The 21759-nt window shown below is 43.6% G+C and overlaps 1 protein-coding gene across 4 annotated transcripts in view; it reads left to right on the top strand.

The window, feature by feature from the left end:
- The first annotated feature begins 912 nt into the window (after nt 1-912).
- LOC129203321 (cytochrome P450 7B1) overlaps nt 913-21759 on the top strand; it is a 126056-nt gene continuing 105209 nt past the window's right edge. The window contains exons 1-3 of one of the 4 annotated variants that reach the window (XM_054817644.1): nt 999-1121; nt 5505-5602; nt 6790-6947. In XM_054817644.1, coding sequence (XP_054673619.1) covers nt 6922-6947 — 26 coding nt within the window. In that variant the 5' untranslated portion in view covers nt 999-1121; nt 5505-5602; nt 6790-6921. Of the gene's footprint in view, nt 1122-5504; nt 5603-6789; nt 6948-21759 lie in introns of all 4 variants that reach the window. The other 3 variants (XM_054817645.1, XM_054817646.1, XM_054817643.1) reach the window with 3 other exon arrangements.

Raw genomic sequence — 21759 nt, forward strand, 5'->3', positions numbered from 1 at the left:
AACTTCTGTCTGTCAGCATTCATCCAAACCATGATTCCAGAAACTGAAGCATCTTAACTCCATTGTTCAGCATGAATTTGCGTTATACAGTACCTTACATCACAGCAGTGTTTCTGAGTGTAGCTGCACTGAACGGGAGCAGAACTGTAAGGTGCCGCTGCTGCCCTGGTATTTTGTTAGCCCCCTGCCCTGCCACGCAGTACCAAACTCTGGGGACCTCTGCCCCACTCCACCCCATCCTGCTTCCTCAAGCTGGGGATCTCCCCATTGCCTTGGTGTTTGGTTTCTCACCTCCTCCTTTCTTGTTCCTCTCTGTAACGTGCCAGAAAGGGCTGGCACGGTGGGACTGGGAGCGCTACCTCAGAGTCCGGACCTGGCTTCTTACACAGCACCGCATCAAGAGCCAAGCTTCACTGTTCACGTCTAGTTTATCCTACCTCCGGTCAACTTTTATGAAGCCGGGAGGTGTTGTCTTGCTTTTTAAGCAACGGACACACATCGAATGTTTGTACCAAAACCAAGCGGAGGTGAAAGGGCTGCTGGAGCCGCTACTTGCCCAAGCCTAGCACAGTACGCTCTGGGGACACGCCACTGGCACCCGAGGCCGGGTGTGTGGGGGCATCGAGCCCCTCTCGGGGTGCGGGGAGGGCTGAAGGTGATCGGGGGGCGGTGGGATGACCCCGGGACCCCCCGCCCCGGTCTCCGTCCTGGGACCTTTCCGAGGGATCGGTGCCTTTCCCCGCACGCCAAAGGCCGCGGCTTCCTCTCCGCCGCCGGGAGGCCGCGGGGGCGGGCGGGCGCGACCCTCCCCGCACCGGGCGCTCCCCGGGGAGGAGCCGGCCGGGTCGCACCGGGCTCCCTCGCCAAGTCCGGCTCCGAGCAGCCAAACCCAGCCCCCTGGGCTCGGGGTGGGCGGGGAGGGCTGGCCGGCCGGGCGCCTCTCCTGCAGGGAGCGGGAGGACGGGCGAAACTTTCCTCCCCGCCGGCGGCGAGGCACCAGCGGCCGCCGAGGCGAGCTCTGCCGGCATGGGCCCCGACGCGCTGCAGCTCGGCACCTACGGCGGGGCAGCCGCCGCCGCCCTCCTCCTCTGGGCCGTGTGCGTGCTCTGCAGGAGGAAAAGGTACCGGGGCGGCCGGGGCGGTGGAGCGGGGGGCGGTGGAGCGGGGGGCGGCCGAGCGGGGGGCGGCCGCGCATTCCTTCACGGCCGCGCTGGGGGAGCGGGGCTGCGAGGCGGGAGCCGCGCTGCCGAGCCGCGCATTGGGCCGCGCTTCCCTCCGCCCGCCCCTCCGCGCCGGGAAGCCCTATCAGCGCCCGCCGCCGCCACCGCCTTCCCCGCCGGGCCGGGGGCGGCGGGACCCAGGGGGATGGCGGCCGGCGGCCCCCCGCTGCGGCTGGGGCGAGCGCGGGTGTTGCGGGGCCCCGGGCGGTCGCTGCTCGGCGGGGCTCCGGCGCCGCTCCGCTGCGGCGCGGCGGCTGGAGGCGAGGGGGAGCCGGGGAGGTGCGGGGCTGCGGGCGGCGGCGGCGGCGGCTCCTCTCCTGGCCGGCGGGTGCGGGCCGCCGCTCGCACGTGGGCTCTCGGAGCGCCCGGGGAGGCTGGTCTCGCCTTTCGTGTCTGCGTGGAAGTCCGTGCTCCGAAACAAGGGGTACACGAAGCACATAGCCTGGCCCCTGGCAGTTTGGCATGTGAATAGAAGTGAGCCTTAGGTTTGCTGAAAACGTGAATATTACTTGCGCGTTGCATGTAGCAAGAGACCTGCTCGCGGCTTGACAGCCTTCCCTGGAGCCCAGCTTGCACTGACCTTACCTGCTGAGGCAAGGTGGGCAAATGCTGCTGCTGGGCTGCAACATCGGCCCTCCGCTGCCACTTTCCTCTGTGAGGAGTAGCTGACGGTGGTAATGGCAAAGCCCCTAGAACTTGGGTCGTGGACGTTTTGGTCACTTTTTTTAGTGTCTCTCACGGTGTTGCCTTTAGTTTCTTCCAATATATGATCTAAAGCTTCACAGAAGGTACGCACGTATTTTGGGATGCTCTAAGTAGAAGACGCGTTTTTTTGAGGGGAAAGAAGCACTGTCTGGAACTATTCTTTCTGTTTCTGACCAATACCTGTTTCTTCATATACTAACATTTTTCACTTGTGTTGCCAATACTCGATGCTCTGCAGTGTCTGTTCCACAGCTGATGAATAAATGCGTGTGAAGGCTTGGCGGAGGAGAGCTGAAGAAGGGGAGGCATCAGTATTCGCTGCATTGTTTGCTTATTTTTTCTAAATCGCATAATGAAACGTAGCAAATAGTAAATTTAAATAGTAAACAGTTACTTTTCCTAATCATTAAAAGTTATTTTTGGAAGGTGTAGACATACAAATGCAAAAAAGAAATTGCAGTACTAGCCTCTAAAAAAGAGTCAGAAAGTCATTCTGGCAGTTTTTAGACCAATAGCCCTAACTTTGGGACCATGTATAGAATTAATCAAATAACAGAGAAAAACAGTGAAAATTCTTGTTTCGATCCCAGAAAGCATCAGGTCACTGACTGTAAACAGTGATGAATTATTTCCATAATGTCTGTTTTGGAACCATTATTAACGTGATTTGAGTTAGAGAGCCCAATCCATCCCTCAGGTGGCTGACATCCATCCCGGTGTTTGAGTGGAGTCATCCCATAAGACAAACTACTTGACAGAGTAGCTTAGGATGTAGCTTCGTGTTGCAGCTCAGCTTACAAATGAATAGTTGCTGCTCCACTGGTCACTCCTCCTCCTTCCTCCTGTTGCTTATCTGATCCTCAGTGAGCTGGTTCTGGGAGTTAAACTAGCAAAAAACTATTTATTTTTTTTCATAGGTTTGGTTTCCTGCAAGTTTAGCTGCCTAAAGGAAGTCAGCACAGAAAACAAAAGGGGAGCAGTGAGGACATGGTCGGGCCAAATGGAATTGGGTGTCATTTTAGGGCTAAAAGCTATTATAGTGGCTCAGCCATATTATAAAATCGTGACTGTCATTAGTATAAATTCTAGTAGAATTGTAAAAGACTGATTTTTTGAAAATGGAAACAGGCAAAGATTTTGGTTGTAAAGTTTTCAGTCAGATGGTTTTTTCCAGGTAGGGAAAAAGGATCAAAGAACCCATTTCAAATTATTTTCATGACCCTTGTGGCTGTAGAGTTTTTAAGTCAGCTCTTCAGAATCTATAGCAAAATTGTTTGGACATTTGTGCCACAAGAGAATGATATTACGCAGGAGGCCTCATCAAGAAGGCGTACTATCTTGCCCAAAAAACTAAACTGCTGTTTGATTAATAAACTTCTTATTTAAATCCTGTACTGTTTCTCAAAGAAGCGTACAAAGTACTAGCGTGCAAGCAACTGGAAATAAAAAGTGGAAAACCGCATCAACCTCTGCGTAGTACAGCCCTCAGCATAAGGTGCTGGTGTTGAAGTGCTATCCTGCTCCAGTAAAATGTGCAATTAATTATTTATTATTATTTTTTTAGCATAAAGGAAGAAAAGAAGTTGTGCATGGTCTTGAGGCTGCCTTCAGCAGCCATTTCTGATCTGCAGGAAGAAAAGCTGTACTAAGGATTCAGTGGATTAAAAATTGGGAATAAGGCTTAGTCCGTGCTGCTCAGATTTGGTGCAAGTTTGTGATCTCCCCTTGCTTATCTAACCCTTATCTGTTTGTTCATCCCCATGTGTCCTCCATGTGTCAGATTTCTTCTTTCCCTTTCTTCTATTTGAATCTAACAAACCCAGCAGCAGGCGGGGCTACCCCCCTCAGGAATCCACAAAAAACATTTGGCAACCTGTTGACATAGGGACCATTGGCAAATTACTGCATGAATAAATGCCAAAGTCAAGGTTGTACTCTTGTTCATGGATCGTTAAGATTTGGACAGAAACGCAAACAAATTCTGGTTTTGTAGAGGTTGCCTATGCTAGAAAAAATGTTACTACTTTTCCTATACAGGTGTGTTTATGGAAATGACTATGTTGCCCTAATGTTGGTATGCTGGTACCAGCGTGCAAACTCTGTGTAAGGGGATTGTTTGTTGTGTTTAAGGTACCAAGATAAACTTTACCAGAATAATCAAATTTAACATCTTAACCACAACTATGTGTGGGTTCCATCTAGGATAGCAACAGTGGTCAAATGTGTGTATATATAAATAAAGAGTTTAAGTAAATATACACCATTAAGCATTATCTTGCTCTTCAGAGTTCGGTAAGTTTGTTTTGCCAGAGGATGCCTCTGTCCTGCTCGACTGAGGCGAAAGCAGAACCGCTGACGCGGCTCTGAGAGTTACGTGCCCAGGAGCGTATGTCCCAGAGAAGAAAACTCCCCAAATCTGTCCCTGATGCTCCTTAAGCAGATGTTACAGAATTTTGCCTTTCTTGGTGTGAGGTGCTTCTGCTTTGTTTCCTCTCAGGCCGAGCGCTCCTAACTCGAGAAAAGATTTTGTCAGAAGTGTTGTATTGACTTAATCAGCCGTTTCCTTCTTCTGAAGTGGGGTTGGTGTAATCGGGTGTTACCAGGTTTCAGGGTGAGTTCAGTACAGGTTTTCTTATTAAAGTATTTACATCTACTCTTTGGAGACAGCAGAGAAAGGAAAAGGAATTTCCTTTTGTATTAATGTTTATGATTTAAGTGCTGGTGGCAGTAATAACACAAAGGAAACTAATTGGAGTCTTTGCCAGGTTTCGTATCACAGATGGTGTAGAAACAGAAGTAGAACAAAAGTTTCCTTAATCACAGAAAATTTTGAGTTAAACTTCAGTGTCAAATGAGGCTCAGTGCCTTCTGCACGCTACAGAAAGATCTCCCTCGTACTGGTTGATGAAGAAAAGCCTATCTAGGCTGTTTGCTGGGGAATGTGTTTTCTCCAGAGAGACCTTCCTTTGTGCTGCCGCACAAAAGTATTTCTGCTATGGCAAAACCTGATGACTTCCTAGCCTGGAGATTGTACAGATTATTCTCTTTCATCTTCATAAAAATGTCTAAGTCAGCACCAACTTTATGTGTTGTGGGGCTTTTTTTGTTTGTTTTCAACCTGTTTTTCCGCTAGCTGTGCAGTCTGAAGGAGCAGGAGGTGAGAGGGCAGGTGAAGCCAGCTCCAGCAGAAAGCTGCCCAAGTCAGGGCAGGGCCCTCGAGATCAGCAGGGGTTGGCTCCTAGTGACTGCTGTAGCTGTGGTACTATTCCACTTTTTCTTGCTCACGTCGATGCTTATTTTTGGTTGCTAGTGTTTATTGCGTGACCATGACTGAAAATGATCCCAAATTTGTAACCAGCGGTTTGGGGACAAGGCTGGGATGGTCTCTGCCTCCCTCCTTGTGGGGCAGACGCTCCAAATTACCCAGAAGAGGAAGAGACTCATGCTGACCACAAATTAAAACCACCAGCTTTGGAGAAAGGGACAGTGGAGAGAAGTGGAACAAAGATCATTGCATCCGTATTTATCCATTGAAATTGAATCCTGCTGTCCTGAGGTTTGCATCCCAAATTTTTTCAGATAAAGAAGATACAGACCCAACCTGGAAATACTCATGAGAGGTTTATGTCTGCTTGGAAAGTTAACACATGTCCTACGTGAGCTACGCTGATGAAAGGGTTTGTAAAAATTATTCCCTCTGCAACTCTATAGCTTAGTAAGGTTGGTATTTTAAATATGAATGGGCTTCACAGTCAAGGTTGCTTACGAGGAATGATACAATGTATGGCACGTGTAACCTGTGTGGGGGTTTACTGTACAGCAGTATAGGAATTCCCGTGCTGGGTTAGATGGGGCACATATGTTCTAATATATTATTTCTGACCAGTTTCTAATGTGTCAGAACATGGTATAAAAAAACTTAAACAGTGTAATTGTAGATTAAAGACAACATAAGAAGAATTACTTGATAAATTTCTCAGAAAGGATTTTGTTATGGCCTGAGTTACGGATTTAAAGCCCTGTTGGAGCAAAGTGTGTTTTATTTTTCTCTTTTATTTTATCCTCTAAAATACCTCCAGTCTATACAATTGCATTCATCTGAGATACTTTTCCAAAAAATTGCTCTTTTGAACCCAGATAGATATTGTTGAAAAGAATATAGATTTCGTCTTTGCCTTCAAGAACATCTTATCCTTCCCTGTGACAAGCTGTGAGCTTGCTAACAGCTCTCTTACCAAGCGAATTGTAGTTCACAAGATGTCATCAGCCTGTCTTTTTTACCACTTCTGCTAATTTAGGCAATATGTTAAGGTAGTTTTCTGTTGGAGGGAACATCAGGAAGGACAGATAGAAGGATACCAGAAAAATCTCCCTCTTACCTTCTTACCTTGGCTTTCTACACAGGCCTTTTTCTCCATCCCCTTGGTTGGAGTCCTAGGGTGTGCGCGCATTTTTGTGACCTCCTTTTGTTAAGTGTCATTGTCCACTCTTAACTCCGCTCTGAAAAGATTAGGACTGAAGACTGAAACTGTTCAAGGCAGAAAAGTAACAGTTCTGTTTCTTAAGTAGCCTTAAAAAGCCTTTCTTTCTCACCACCACACTTGGGTTTTCTGTCAACTTTTCACTGTTGTGCCAAGATGTGGTGGAAACTTATTTCTCTGCTTGCTTCTTCTGGTAAGAGCTTAGCAAAGGTTGAATAAAACAAAGTAAGCAAAAAGATAGCCTTCTCAAGATGTACAGGACTCAGTTCAGTGGCTTGTGGGTTCTCTTACGGCACCGATAGACCTGGACAGTCGTTACATCATGAGTCTTTCACAAGAGCATTTCTCAAAGCAGGTTTTTCTTTTTCTTATTTTTTTTCCAGTGCTGCTTCTCATCCTTCTGATATGTAGCCTGGGTATCATGTACATCTTGGGTTCTGCTTCCTACCAAGACTTTGAAGATGACACTGAAGATGACACCTCTTTTAGCAGATAATGAACTTCTCCAGTAATCTATGATTTACAGTATTCTTTGCTTAAGGTACACTGCCACCTAGCAACAGTTTCCCTTCCCTCCCAGTTTTCTTGACCTACTTTGTCGGGGGTTGTTCAGTTTTAGTTTGTACCTGGTCTGGTCTTGATTAGCATCCAGAAACCATCAGTAGATGCCATCCTGGTAAATGTATGTGTGTGTGTGGAAGAGATATTTTTAGTGGCTTCAGGTTTCTCACTAAAATACAATGGTTTTTACTTTTACAGTGTTTTTTGCATCTAGTGTTTTTGTAAAAAAAAGTCTAATTTTTTTTTTCTTGAAGTACTTGGTTTTGCTTTCTTCTCTTCATTGTTCTGTGGAGGAAATAAAATTAAAGGGCAAGAATTAAAGGGAATTGCTTTCAGCTCTTTTTATTATTCCAGTGCAACATGAAGCATGGAGCATCCATCTAGAGCACAGTACACAAATGCATATAGCTTACAGAAAGTACTGAATGATTAACGTTTCTGCTCCTCCTCCAAGTTGGTAGTCCTAAAGGTACGAATGAGGAAAACCCAAGCACATCCAGACTGCTTCAAAAATGAGATTCATGCTTACTGCTATATTTAGAGGAGGAAAGCACACTAGTTGGCAAATCCTAGCTGAAACGTTACATATAAAGGCTGGTGTGAAGGAAGACAGAAAGGGGCAAATCTTAATCCTGGTATCCTCTTACAGGAGGTATTAACTACTTCTCCTTTAAGCATGATGGTGAAATTTGCCACCTGATGTGCTTTAATCGTTAGAGGTATAACTGGAGAGCTACATCGTCAGGTGACCGCAGGGCAGGCTGGAGTCCCGACCCAGAGAGCTGCCTGGGCCTCCGACTCTGTCAGCGAGGGGTGACTTCAGAGGGATGCAGGGACTTGGGCGCTTCCCGAGCTCGCAGTCTTGCTTGCGGACTCCCCCTCAGTTCCCCCGCTGTAAATTGGAGGTCAACGTGGTCTCCTCTTGATTTACAGATAAGGCAGCCGAATGCTTCTCAGGGCACTCAGTTGCCAGAGAAGATGAAAAAAATTCTTCCGTGGTGTAACCACTCAACATATGCTGAGGAACTGTTGCCTGCCCATTCCCTTTCTCCTGTATGCTGAAGTACAAGTTCTAGTTACTGTTTTAAGCCAGAAATGCCACGTTTTATTGCAATATTCAGCTAAGCTGTTGGATCATGTCAGCCACTTCAGTATCTTGCTCAGTTATGAGAATTACAGTCCCGTATAAAATCGTTTGGGATTTTCGTAGTCAAGTATTTTGATTAAGAAGTTGGGTGGAGCTTGTTTTGGTATAGTAATGCAACTGTTCTCAGTACTCCATCTAGTCACTTATTTAACTTAGTGCATAGTAATGCCAGGGAGTGGGGAAAATACAGAAGCTAAAAGAAACAGCATAAGTGCAATGTTAATACACTATATGAAGTTAAGGAAAATCTCACAGTTAAGTTGGCAGTCTTCTCTTTTATCCAAGTTTTATAGAGCTACTTGGTAGTGGAGCCAGGGCTGCAACTCATTTTCCTGACTTCTCGTTTTGTGCTTTAACTTGCTGCCTTTCCTTTCCAACATACTTACCATATATGACATTATAGCTGTCTGGTAAACTAACTTTTTCAACCATGAGGCAGATTTTGAATTCTGATTTAAAACTTCAGTAGTGTTCCTTTTCTTTCCCCACCATTTACTGATCCTTCTACAAGATGCGTGTAGGTTTTTAGGCTAATATCCATTTGCACGCCGTCTGGGAGAATTTTGGCTGACTGAGAGTCCCATAAAACAAAAGTTTCCTCTTTACAAACCACATGGAGCTTGGCTGTAGATACTCAGTTCCTTTCTCCACAAACTGTTTTTAATGGTGCCAGATTCTTCTGTTTCTTCTCCTTGTTTGGCACATGTCAGGAAAAAAAATCTTGGCTCTCATATAGAACATATCTTGTTTCCTCTTAACTGCTCGTACTTTCTATTCGTAATTCAAATCAGCAGAAAAATGCTACGGTTGTGCTTCTTGTGATTTAATCTTGTAGTTTCCTAAGCAATATTCTAATGTTCTTAAAAAAAAATAATACTCTCTTACACTGTAGGCCTGTTGTAGGAGGTTCTAGTTGAATGCAATGGATGCGTCCCTGTTCATTTGGGAGGGTATTGCATGGTGTCTTAACAGGGTGGCCTGCTGAAGCCCTGTGGAGGCATGTGAAGGAAAAACGGACGAGCAAAATGAAGCTAAAAATAGGATGTTAGAGTGTCCTCCCCATCACACAGCTGTCCCTCCGTGACACTGCAGTGAAAGCTCAGATTGCAACCCTGCACGTTGCAGGCTCATGTCCGTAGCTGGAAATTGAAAAAGCATCTCCTTCCTGGTCCACGGCGTCCCAGGGACCTGTCAGAGAGCCCATGCGTGTTTATCACAAGCTACTCGTGGTGCTTGCTGCCAGCCTCGCTCCGCACCCATGGAGTTCTTGTTTGTATGAGCCAATCTGCTACTGATGGCTAAGGCAGAGTGCAGCACTGCTAAGTGTGGTGGCCCATCTGATTTTTTGTGGGACCTCAGAAAAATCAGCAAACCGCTTACTGGCCTGGTCTTTCCTCACCCCAATTCCTTGCTTCTCAGGAGGCCCGACCCCAGAATTTTCCCGAGTGGTCATTACAAATTCTTATGTCACTTGCTTGGCATGAAAAGATCAAATGTGAAATTTTTGAATGATACATTGAAAAAATGATCATAGAAAATTGTGGCATTTTCATTACTTTTTTTAAGTAACGTAGTATTTAGAAAAAAAGGTCTCATTTCAACACTGTGTGAGAATGCAGAAGTTTTGCAACTATTAGCTCTGTCAGTAATTACTTTTAAAAAACCACCCAAAACCAAGACCAAAAGGAACCCGTATATTTCTTAACAAGAGAAACCACTGCTGTTAAAGCACAGTAGGCAGAATGACGGAGAATTGGTGATTAAAATGAAGTCCCTGAGAAGTCAGTATTTCAGTCTTTTTATACTCTTTCTTTGTGCGCATGCCAGCAGCAGGGTGGATTTGCCCCTTTGTCACAGAGTAATGCTGTAGTCTCTGAAGGCTTCAGAAAGATGGTCTCCAACTTTCTAACAGGGCCCCAAGGAAAATCAGAGTATTTTCAGATACTCTCATTTAATCTGATTAACAAAAGCAGGATGCTCACCAAAGGAAGGACAGTTGCCCGTGTCTCTTTGAGGAGAATTTGAGTGACTTCCACTGCTGGTCCACTCACCTGATGCTGCCGTAGCATTTGGTCACTGCTTCCCTAGCTGGGAAGTACTGCTCCATGTTTTCCTCTTCGGTGCTGGCATGGTTTTTAGGTTACAATAGCTCCTCTTCAGAGCTTCTGGTGTGTGATAGATCATAGCAGCACTAATTCTCTCCAGCTGGTTTTTCAGCATGAGAAGCTTTGGGAGTTGCATTTAGGAAGCTTCTCTGAAAATAGCTCAAACAGTGGATTCATGACAAGGTATAATTTTTTCCTTCAGTTGTTCAGGAATTGATCTGTGATACTTACTCATCTCAGACTTACACTTCGTTAAGACAGAAGAAGCCTCCCTGGAAGCTTTGCTTTTGTTTCAGTAGGTACCAGTATTTGTAAAATGTTTCCAGTAGACTATATGTTTCTTCCTTATTCCTTTTTAAAACTTCCGTTATTTTTTTGGATGGGATTTTTTTCAATTTTTTTAAAAAGATTTTCAGATGTCTAGGGTAACTTTTTCAGCAGGGTAACTGTTTTGCTTAAATAGCAAATTTCCAAGCCCTACAGCTGAGGGTGAGGCATGTTGCCAGAGCCCACACTGCAATGCTCGCGTGTGATTTCTTTTTAAAAAGGAGCAGCTGTGTAGCTGTACGAGAAGTGAAAATGTCTCTCAGTTCAGGAGTCATCCAAGAACCAATTGTAAAACATGATGAACCTGCAGAATTGATATTCAGGCAAAACAGGGAGGAAAAATGTAAGTACTGGGAGGGCAGGCTTGTACGTGGTGCTCTTTTTAACCCCAAATACATGCCTGAAAGATTCTGATTCAGCAGCAGTAGGACTTAGATGTGTCTTATCTGATGATGAAATTAAGCTTACAGTGCACAACAGTACATAAAAAATGCTTGGGCTTTTCAGTAACAGTTGCTATCTGAGCATACATGACTGATGGAGATTCACTTCCAGGCCCTGGAACAAGCGCAACAAGCCAGGTTCAGAGCCTGGGCTCCTCCTGAGGACCAAATGAAGGAAATTTCAAGTTTGTGTCCTAGCGGCTTGCACATAATATCCTTTAAAGCCAGGTTAAATTATCTGTCACTGCTAAGGAGCGACACAGAATTGTTCACAGCAGGACTGGAGAAGTTCCCCATGTATGTCAGTGTTCAGTGGCTTGGGAAACAGCTGCTTGTGCAATGTCTGGTTTGTGGCTGAACAGACAGCTGAATTTCTGGCATTGCTGCTTTACGATACAAAAATTATAATTAAGCTTCAAAGAAATCTTGCATACGTGAATAAGTCAGAATTTTTTTTTTCCTGTAAACTGTTTAGTTTCTTGCATCCTATGTAGTGGTTTCTAGATCCTACTTATATTACCACGTTATGAGTCAAGGGATTTTTTTCATAACCTATGGACTTCCTCAGACAGAACCACATCAGATATAATAAATGTAGAGCCTTAAAACCCTATTGTTATTAAGACTTTAAATAAAACTGTGCATGCCACTCCTATTGGCTCTGCAGTGGTAAGAAGCTAAAATAGACAATGCTGAGATCTGTTGGGCTCAAAAGAACGTTCAGGCTTCCTGGCTTTGTGATCTCCTTTGCAGAAGTAGGACATACCTTCATGTCTTGCCCTCCCAAACAGATGTCAAATAAAGTACAGTTGTGACCCGTCCAGTCTTACCTTCTGCATAGACTAGGCCATTGCATTGTCTCCTGCATCAACTACCTTAAATTGTGGTTGAACACAATCCTGCTTGAAATGGTGCATGGAAAGATGTCCTGCCTTTGGTTTATTTTTTCCTTTGAGTGATGAGTAGTCAGTGCTTATCCCGTAGGTTACTCTTACCATTCTGTCTTCACTTTAAGAAAGGAGGGTGAAATCAGTCTCATTAGTGGATGCGTATGTCCTTTTAAACATTGAAAAAATTTAATTAAAAGTGATGCAAGATAGCCTAAGATGACATCCAAAACTAACAAGGCCATCTCTTGTTCAGAGTATTGAATACTGCTGTTGCAAATAAAAACTTGCTCAAAGGTGCTGGCAAGCTGGTCTGACACGTCTTTAATTGTGTTTCAATGGCAAGTTAGTATGGACTGAAGCAACTTGCTGTTTCTCCTCACCCCAAGAACATTTGGGTGGACCAGTGTATGTGTACTGCCTGCCACTGCTCCACAGCCTCTGCATTGCATGCTTGCTTGCTTGCTTGTTTTGGGAGAAAGGAGAAGAGCAGCCAGATTTTTTTAACCAAGGCTATAAAAACCAGAGACAATTCAGACAGGACCAGATGAACCAATGCTTCTTCTTTTTTTTTTTTTTTTTGACATTACAAATCTTGTTTGTTTTGTTTTGAACACTATTTCAGTGTATCTTGTTATTAATGATACCTCTGAGACTATCGTTTAATAGCCAGGAATATGTGTGATCTCATGCCTCCAAATTGTGTTTCAGCAGTTCCAGAGACATAAATGCACTGTATACAATAGAAATGTGAACGATGAAGCAACTTAAACTGTCGTGATAAAGTTAATTTCATCAAAATGAAAGCCCAAGAAGATTTTTCTTGTAACTGTTTTCAGCAAAAATATAATGTGCTGATTTGGAACGTCAGATGGTTTCTGTTATCAGACCACGTGAAAAAAACCCCCCGTCACGAACCCAGTATGCTTATAGTTGTAACTTTGTAGGTAATTGGCAGTGTTAGGAATGTCCTCTAGAGATTCAGTGTTGGTCCCTCAGTAGTTCTTGAATTAAAGACTTCACACTGGGCTCAGTTTTCAGTGAAGGACTGCAACATTGGAGATGGCAGGAGGGTGGAAATCCCCGTGTGTGCTGTGATGACGGTGACTTCCAAAGTGAAGGCTGCCCTGGGATTCCCACGCATGCAGGACATCGCCGTCCCCCATAGCTTTTCTCAGTGGGCAGGACCCAAGGCTCTGGAAGACAAAATTCCTGCTGCTACCACCCATGACCATTTGTACCTGCGGTATCCTATTTAGTCCCAGGCACTCTGATCAGATATAGCTACAGATTCAGCCCTGCTGTGTCAGATGCTTCTTTTGACTTTTTGTGGCAAATACCAAATCATCTCCTTAAAGGCAGCAAGGTACTAGAAAGTCTTTCCTGCTCATGGCACCCAGTTAATTTCTCAAGACTGTGGAAGGGTCAGATCAGTTAATTGTCTGCCGAAGTATGAATTTTACTGTAAATCAGTATGGAATGTGGACATCTCTTTCATTTTTCAAGGTTGGGCTGGTCCAAGCAGCCTCAATAAACATGACTTTGCATGCTGAATTTCTCAAAACTGCTCTGTATATGAAAAGCAACCAGCACAGTTGGATTCTGTAGTATAAATAAGGTCCTTGGGCCCTATTGCAATTCTGCTGATAATCATTATAACTTGACTGCAGAGTTTGGCTGGTGGGTAATGCTAGATTTACGTCAGTAAAGGATAAAGTCTGTATTTATCACTTTTTTCTCTTTCAGCAGGCTTTCTATTTTGTATCATTCCTTTTTTCCACTAGGTATTAGAGTGCTTTTTTTTTTCCCCTCTGATTTCTCAATTTGCTTTTTAGCTGTTCACAAAATTCACTGTGCTGTATAGGAACTGTCCTCATGAATTCCCATTGCTCTGCTCAGGGGGTAAGCTGGGCTAATGAGACCCTTCTTTGTTTCATTTGAGTGGGTTTTGCTAATTGCTTTTATCACACTGGAACCTGTAAGGGGATTTTCCGTAGACAAAATGACAATAAAAAAATTAAGCGCTTTTGTTGGTAAGTCACTTGGCAATTCCGCCCGGATCCTCAACATAGCTGTCAGCAGATGTGAGTGACTCCTTAACGTCCAGCGCCTCTAATTGCCCTTTATTTCCCCTCTGTTCTCCTTGTGTGGGATTTATCTCTCAGTTGATGGGGTGAAACCCGAAAGCAGGCTGTGATGGAGTGCATCTCTAGTCAGCTATAGGGAGGATGAAAGATCAAATCAGGATGGTCAACATGCAGCAGGAAGAGAAATTTCATCCTGCCTCCCGCCGTGTCCTGTGGTTGCGGCTGTTCTCTCCCGATCCCCCTTCATCCTCGTGTCATCACATCCTTACAGCTCAGCTCGTGCCGGGAGCCTGCTGCTTCCGCAGACCTAAGGGGCAGGGACTCCCACACTCTGTCCTTTCCAAAGGCTCATGGTAGCTCCCTCATCTTCTTGTATCCATCCTCTTCCCCCAGTCTTGCTCAGTATACTGATCATCAACCTACGCACTCACCTTTCCCCAGGATCATATCATTATTTTCAGTGTGAGGGTAGTATTAGGTTTTATGAACTTCCTAAGAAAATATGATTGAATTAATTTCAAGCCCCAAGAATGAGATGGCAGCTGTTAGTCGAACGTACCTGGGCAGCCTCCATCAGTCCCAGGTAGACCTGTGCTCTGGCTTTTGAAGAAGATTTACGTTGAATCCTAATGGAGTTTACTGAGCCATTGAATTTGTAATTATTGGTGTTTATTAATATCACTAGGTTTATGTTAAATCAAGATTTATTGGGATTTTTTTTTCCTAGCTTGAAACTTTCCCCTTGAGCTGCGTTGTAGTCCCTTCTTATCTTTGACTTGGTCAAGAGTAGCTTGAAAGCTTCTTGTCTTTCCTGCAGCACCTGCCTTCTGCAGGACTCCTTCCTTCACCCAGGGAACGGATTAGAGCCGTCACTATTCTATTCATTTATATAATTCTGTCATTGCCCTGACACCAGTGTAATCTTCTTGACTGGCTGATCAAACTGATTTTCAACAGTTTTAGACAGAGTAAAAAATTAGTGCATTTAAGTCTTCCTTGATTTTTCTGGCAGTTTCTCTGTCATTGAGTCTAGCATTTTCTTTCTTTATCTCAAGTCCCTTTTGTTGTTAACTGTGCTTATCCTCCTCCCAATAAAATATCTACTACAGCTGGAGTTTTCTAACCTTTAGGCCTCTAATTCTCCAAGTCTCATGTTAAAGCAGTTAACAAACGATAACGGACCCTTATCAGACTTTGTATTATTGCAGCGTTCAACATGACTTTTTGGCCTTTAGACAGTTGAGGTTTTCCATTCATTTCAGCAAGCCCAGGATTTTACCTTTGCTCACACCATGGAGCTTCTGCAGTGGCTGCAGCTTTATCATATAGCCAAATGAAATAATCCCTTCTGTAAGTCGTGCCTGTAGATTTAGCGTTTTTGTGATTCATAACACATCAGTAACAACTGAAATACTTTTGCATAAGAAAAACTGTTCAAAATCACAGCAAATCCATATGATTTGGGCTTTTGAAAAGGGAAAAGAGCTCTGGCTTGTGGTCCTGCTTCTACCAAGAAATGGCTTTGGATTTTGTAGCAGAGGGACATTTTAAACACCAACAAAGTATTGCTGACCTGGCTGCATTGGATGGGATTGTGATATGTCCCTCTTCTCACTACCATAGCTATGCCTGCAGAAGCCCTCCGGCAGTAGCAGTAGTACTCGGGGGGCAGGGGCCATCGCCGTGGTAGCTGTTTCTGATTGAGGAACCAGCTTAGTGCGTCTGTTCGAGGCGTGTTTGCTCACACAGCATTTACTGACGAGTAGGGCAGACCAGGCCAAAAGGGAAGGAGTGTAAGTCTTGATGCTAAAGATGCGCAGCCTGGCTGTACGTGAATTGTTTGCTTCTGCTGGACCTTGACTTCACCATCTCACCATCTTTATATGGTGACTTACCTCGGCATGTAAAGGGTAGTACTGACAAGTTTAGCTAGGCTTCAAAAGAGTTCCCTCACGTTGTGATTCAGTGAATTGCTGAAGCAAAGGCTTTCTTTTAAGCCTTTGAATACCTTCTGATTTCAGTGGGACTTGAGCTTCTAAGTTGAGCAGAAGCTCAAGTTTTTTGACAGATCAGCCCTTTCTTGCTGAAGGAAATGTGAATTTCTTGTTTGATGGTATGATACAAAATACACAGGGGTATTTCCTTGCCTTAGCACTACTGATTCCTGGGGGGGGGGCAGGAAATGTGGTACTAATTTTATACTTTGAACAGAATTGCAAAGCTTGGTTTCGATACGGTGAAAATGCCTTTATTCATTGATTCTTGAAGAGTTTACAATTCAGTATCTGGAACGCAATTTTAATTGCCTAAAAGTTCATGGAGTATCAGACCACTTCTTACTGGTAACTGAGGTTATTTAAAAATAGAACTTTCACTTCCATCTGAATACGCATGCTGGTTGACAACGTAAAAGACTGGGGCTGATTCTGGGTTTCCTTTCATATGCAGTATTACACATATTTGAATCGTATGGATTGCATGAAAGCGTAATGGCCACATGGCCCTGATCATAAGGCAAACATTTTTTCGTGTTCCTAACACCGTGAAGCAGTGACTTGTCTCTCAGGCTTCTGTCTGGGTCTGTAACGCTAGCAGCTGCATGTGGCTAGCCAGGGTTGGCACACTCACTGCCCTTTGCTAAACCCTTACTTTTCCTTCCATAAACCCGCACGCTTGTGCTTAACCACATCTGCTGATGACTCCAATCCGGTGTTTTCCACTGGGATACTAACCTTTTAAAAGCAATCTGAAGCTTATTCTTCTTTCATAAAAAAGATGGGGAGGTGTAATTCTATTGACTTATACAAAGCAAACGCACTGTGTTTCAGTGGTTGAGAAGGCTGAAGCCTTTAGAGCCTTTTTTCATTTGTAAGCAATAAGATGCAGAACAGAGTCAAGGACTTCCGTCTTACAGCTGTGGACCACATAGGATGTGAATTTTCTGTAATCGTGATGACAAAACTAATCACGTAGTTGCTAAAAGTGGCAAAGTGGCTTTTGAGTCACATAGATTTTGTGACATTATCGTATTTTTTGTTTGGGGCATCTGGAAAGTAAGACAGTACTTATTTAACAAAATCTGCCCTGAGTTTGTGCGTGAGTTGTGCCATAAGAAGCTCCTCTGGTAGCCCTCAGCTGCACGGAGCTGGCTGCAGGTTGTTATCACTGAATTTTTAAGAACTTCTTCTGGTCACTTTAGTACAAGATAGTTCTTTCTAGTACAAAAAAAATTGTGTTGTGGGTGGTAAAAATAATGGGCTTTTTCTGTTGTGAAATGTGCGTGGGTTCCTTCCCACAGAAACCAGCTGTGAGGAGAGAAGGAAGGGAGCTGGGGGAAATCCCGGTGCACACTCAGGGTATCTGACAGGACCCAGCACCTGGGAAGTCATCCTTGTCCTACCCTGCAGACAGAGCCACACTGAGCTCAATTAATTTTTTTTCCAAAGAAAAGACATTTGCCTCATCAGCTGTCATATTCATACCATTGCAATCACAAAGAGTGTAAGTCGTCTTCTCTGTTTTTTCTCTTACCATCCGGAGTATCACTTCTCCTAATCCTGATGATCACTCCTGAATTGGCAGCTTCTACTTCAACTTTGAAATTGTTCTCTTTTTAGCTAGGCAGTTTTTCCTAAATTAATGAGGACTGTAAGCAAATGGGAAGATAACTCCCAGATGTATGACGGAAAGGTGTAGGGTAGGTAGTTTAATTGGGATACAGTAGTTCGTAAAACTTTTGGAAACAAAGAGAGCTCATAAGAAGAGAATGGTAGACTAAAAACCTCAACCATCCTTTGATTACTACCAGATTCCAAATTTTCTGCAATCTTAGCGTACTAATTAACCACAACTGATAAATTATGGATGCTTGTAAATAAGTAATTTTCCTTTACCTCTGGTTTAACTCCTGGAGATACTGTTTTAGTGGCTTATTTTGATGTAAGCTGTACATTCATTTAGCTCTACTGTTTGATGTAACAAATTAAACTTAGCTAAACTGATAAATGTTTCGTGATACATATTTTTTTAAATAATATCAATACGTGGATCTTGTCAGCCCAAAGATTTATGACAAACAATAACATTTAAAAGAAAAAGATCCCTTTTTTTCCTTAAAACTGATTTATATTGGTTGCCATTTTCTTTAGTATCAATAACCATTTATCATTAATTCAGGCACTTGGAGATCTTTGGATGAAACTGGAAGCACAGCACAACTCCTATAAAGTGAGTTTATTAAAGTGTTGAAATTAATGTTTTCTGAGTTCATGTATGATCCTCTGAGCTTGCATTTTTCCCTTTTCATTTTTTTTTTTTTTTATATTTGAACAAAAAGTATTAGGGGAACCAAACTGTTACCAGTCTTTGGCTTTCTTTAGATTTGTGGTGGTGCCTCCCCAGTGTAACTGTGCTGCTGCAGCTATGGCAGTGCTGGAAGCCTGCTGTGTTAGTGCTGTGTTGATGATCTCTAAATCATGTCATCTGTGGTTGAGTGTGCTGCTGCTTCGTACCAGTACGTCATCTTCATCTGTCCCTGCACTATGGAGCCATGTTGGGGCTCAAATCACTGTTGCTTCAACAAGACCTCACTGAAATAAAAATGCTGAGTCCCCACCGCTAAAGTTCATGGGAAAATTCAGTTTATTATTTCACAGTCATATCGTGTTGTCAGAAGCTTTAACCTCTTTTTACAGGCTGATTAGTCAAGAGTTCAGTGAGCAATTAGTCCAGACTTGGGATTCCTGCTTTGGGTCGTCTACCATGTTTCTCTGCTTTGTGTGTGAGAGCACTTGGCATACGCCTCTCCCTAGGAAGCGTAGCTGGTTGCTCACCCTCGTGCTAGTGCCGGGAGCACTGTGAGGATTCAGCCTGGGTTTTACACCCTTTGCAGCGTTTTTTGGACAGATGGACTTTGCTGACTTCACTCAAGTCACCCGTTTACAGCAGAGATTCGGACGATGCTCAGCATGTCTGGCTCCTGCAGAGCAGGGAGTGCCTCCCTTGTTCAGCGGGGAGCACACTATTATATATATAAGGAGGCTCTGTCCATTTTTTCTGAGTAATTAGAAAGTTATCTGGGTGGAACTCATGTACAATTAGGTAGGATCACTTGGATTTTCTCATGGATGAAAAGTAAAGGCGCTATCATAAGCAGGAGTAACAGAAGATGGTTGATTTAGTATTAAGAATACAGTCATTTTATCTTGGCTTATTAAAAGTGGTGACTGTACTAATTAATACATTCTTAAAGTAAGAAAGAATATGGAACAAAGACATTCAGGCAACTTGTTTCTAATTCTCCTAAATGTACTCTGCCTCACAAAAATTACTGCAAGAAGTTGATAAGTCTTTTTTGCTCCACAAAATCAAATTGAAATTGCTTTCCATTTTTCAACCTGGTGCTTCTGCCAGATTTGTTATGTTGGGAACATGATGTGGTGTAAAAGGCATCTGTAACCTCAGGCTCTCAAGAAAAGGCCCATGTTTTATACATTATTCTCTTCTCTTCGATGGATACCTTCTAGGAAATGTCTTTGTTAGTTGTTCTTTTTTCCAGTACAGAAATACTGCTTCAACATGTTCTGTGCTGAAATGTCAGCGTTGTGCTGTTGTGTAGGTGGTAGTATGTATTATACACAGTTTTCAAAACCTGAATAATCAGTGATGTGCATGACTTTGCCAGGGAAAACAAATGGCTGTGTCATTTTGATTTCGGTATATCAAGAAAATGTAACCTATAAAAGTTAATTAGCATTCTTCCAGAAGGGGGTTGTTTAACTAACATCTTTGTTTCCATGTTTTCAGTTTTGTCAGAAGTTGGAGGGGAGTGTTTTATTCTGTTGCTAATATATACCCATAGACTTGCAGAGTATTTCACGGAGTTTTAGCTACCATGCATCTGTCCTTCATTTCAGCGAATGGCTAGATTTTCCACTCACTTGAACAACTGCTTAGATCCACTGAAAATTTTTATTCTGGTTTTCATGTAGTTTTTTACATAGTTTTTATAAATAAAATTCCTTGTGCCTGGCAATGTTCCTGTTATCTATCAAAATGAGGTTTTGCCAGTGATTTTAACAAGAGAAATCCTGCCGTTGTCATTGAAATCCTGACCGTCTGCATCGCTGGTTGCTGCGGGGAGTTGATGGAGCCCCACTTCTCGTGAGTTGGGTTCTCTGGTAGGCTCAGTTCTTCCATTCAGCCTGGATATTACTGACATTTGGCTATATCAGATGCACAAAAGTTTCTGGTCTGAAAGAAAACTCAAGTTTGAACACCCACAATACTGAATTAAGTAATCTCACTTTATTTTTCTGTATAACTCTGCAATTCATTAGCCATTCTCCATCAGTTTAGAAACTAATTGATAGACGTAGCTGTTTGCGCATCAGCATTACTGAACTGTGCTAAGTCCCTCACAGCAAAATAATTTTATTTCATGTACTAGATAGGTGCATGAGGATGAGTGCATCACTTAAGTGTGAGGAGAGCTTTAATAATGATGCACAGTTTCCTTCTTATCACCCCTTCATCCCCAGACCACTCGAGCACAGAGCTGTAGCTTTGAAACTACAAGGAAAGTGAGCAATACTGTAGCTCGTTGGGCCACAGGGTCTGCAAACCGTACGCAGCCATGAGCATCCACCCCTCCGTGCTTCTGATGCAGGGTCTGGCACGAAGACCTGAGGCTTGGGAACCCAGCTGGGCAGCCAGGGCACAAAGCAAGCACGGAGATGGCCTTCAGGAGCTCTCAGGCACGTTGGCATCTGTCCTGCTGATTGCCAGAGCCTGTGGTGAGCCCTGCAGTTGCTCTGCTCTGCCTGCCCTGCAGCCTCCTTCATCTTGAATGGCCGGAGTAAGGGCGGCCCTAGTTCAGACACATGAGACTGCTTTACCATTCATACTATGTTAATGTATGTCATTTAACCATTTATTTCAAGCTCTTTTGAACTTTCTAAGGAGCGGGTGACATTATAAAAGTACTCAAAATAGATCACTAACAGGTTTTTGTTTTCCTCATACTGTAATATGATAATGCCAGATACATTATAATAGGAATGATTATAAGGCAAACCCAGTAGTTTCGTTTAAGATCTTAAATGATGTGGAAATTTGTTGAGGAAGAAAGTGGAAGACCGTTTTCAACATCTGGAACTGGGAAAAGTTTTTCCTACCGAGAACAGCGAGACCGGGTGGAGGGATGGGGAGTCTGTCAGTGCCAGGACAGGCAGGCGGGAGGAAAGTGCGGTACAGCTTGTGGGATGAGCTAGTGTCAATTCTTTGTAGGTGTGGATGGGTGAATAAAGATTTGAACAGTAGCAAAGTTGAAAAATACTGTCCTATATGCACAAGCATCTCATGGAGGTGGGGTAGACTTGTGTGTGTGGGCCTAGGAGAAGGAGGAGATCTGGAGGTGGGAGGAAGACAAACACTTCAGTCGTTGGGGTCAGGCTTCCTACAGGCTTGGGTTGTCCAAAAGTACTTTGGAAAAGCCCTAACACAGGCAAATGTTTGTGTGGTGAAGGCAAGGGAATGGACAGGAAGATGTCCTCAAAGGCTTCAGAGGATTTGTGCACAGTTTAGTATCCTGTTCCTAAAATGCTGAATTCTGAAGGGGAAAAGTGCAGTAGCAGATGAGGAGGTCGTGGAGGTTTGGTTGCTTTTGTATTAGTATAGAGTATGTTTAAACTTTGTTTCTCTAGACACATTTTCACATTCTGGTTTATTATCATGTCAGAGGATAATAGGAGATCTTGCTGTATTTGAGTTTGAACCAAGAACTATCAAGAAGATTT

The sequence above is a fragment of the Grus americana genome, chromosome 2, assembly GCF_028858705.1.
Source record: "Grus americana isolate bGruAme1 chromosome 2, bGruAme1.mat, whole genome shotgun sequence".
NCBI classification, from domain to species: Eukaryota; Metazoa; Chordata; class Aves; order Gruiformes; family Gruidae; genus Grus; species Grus americana.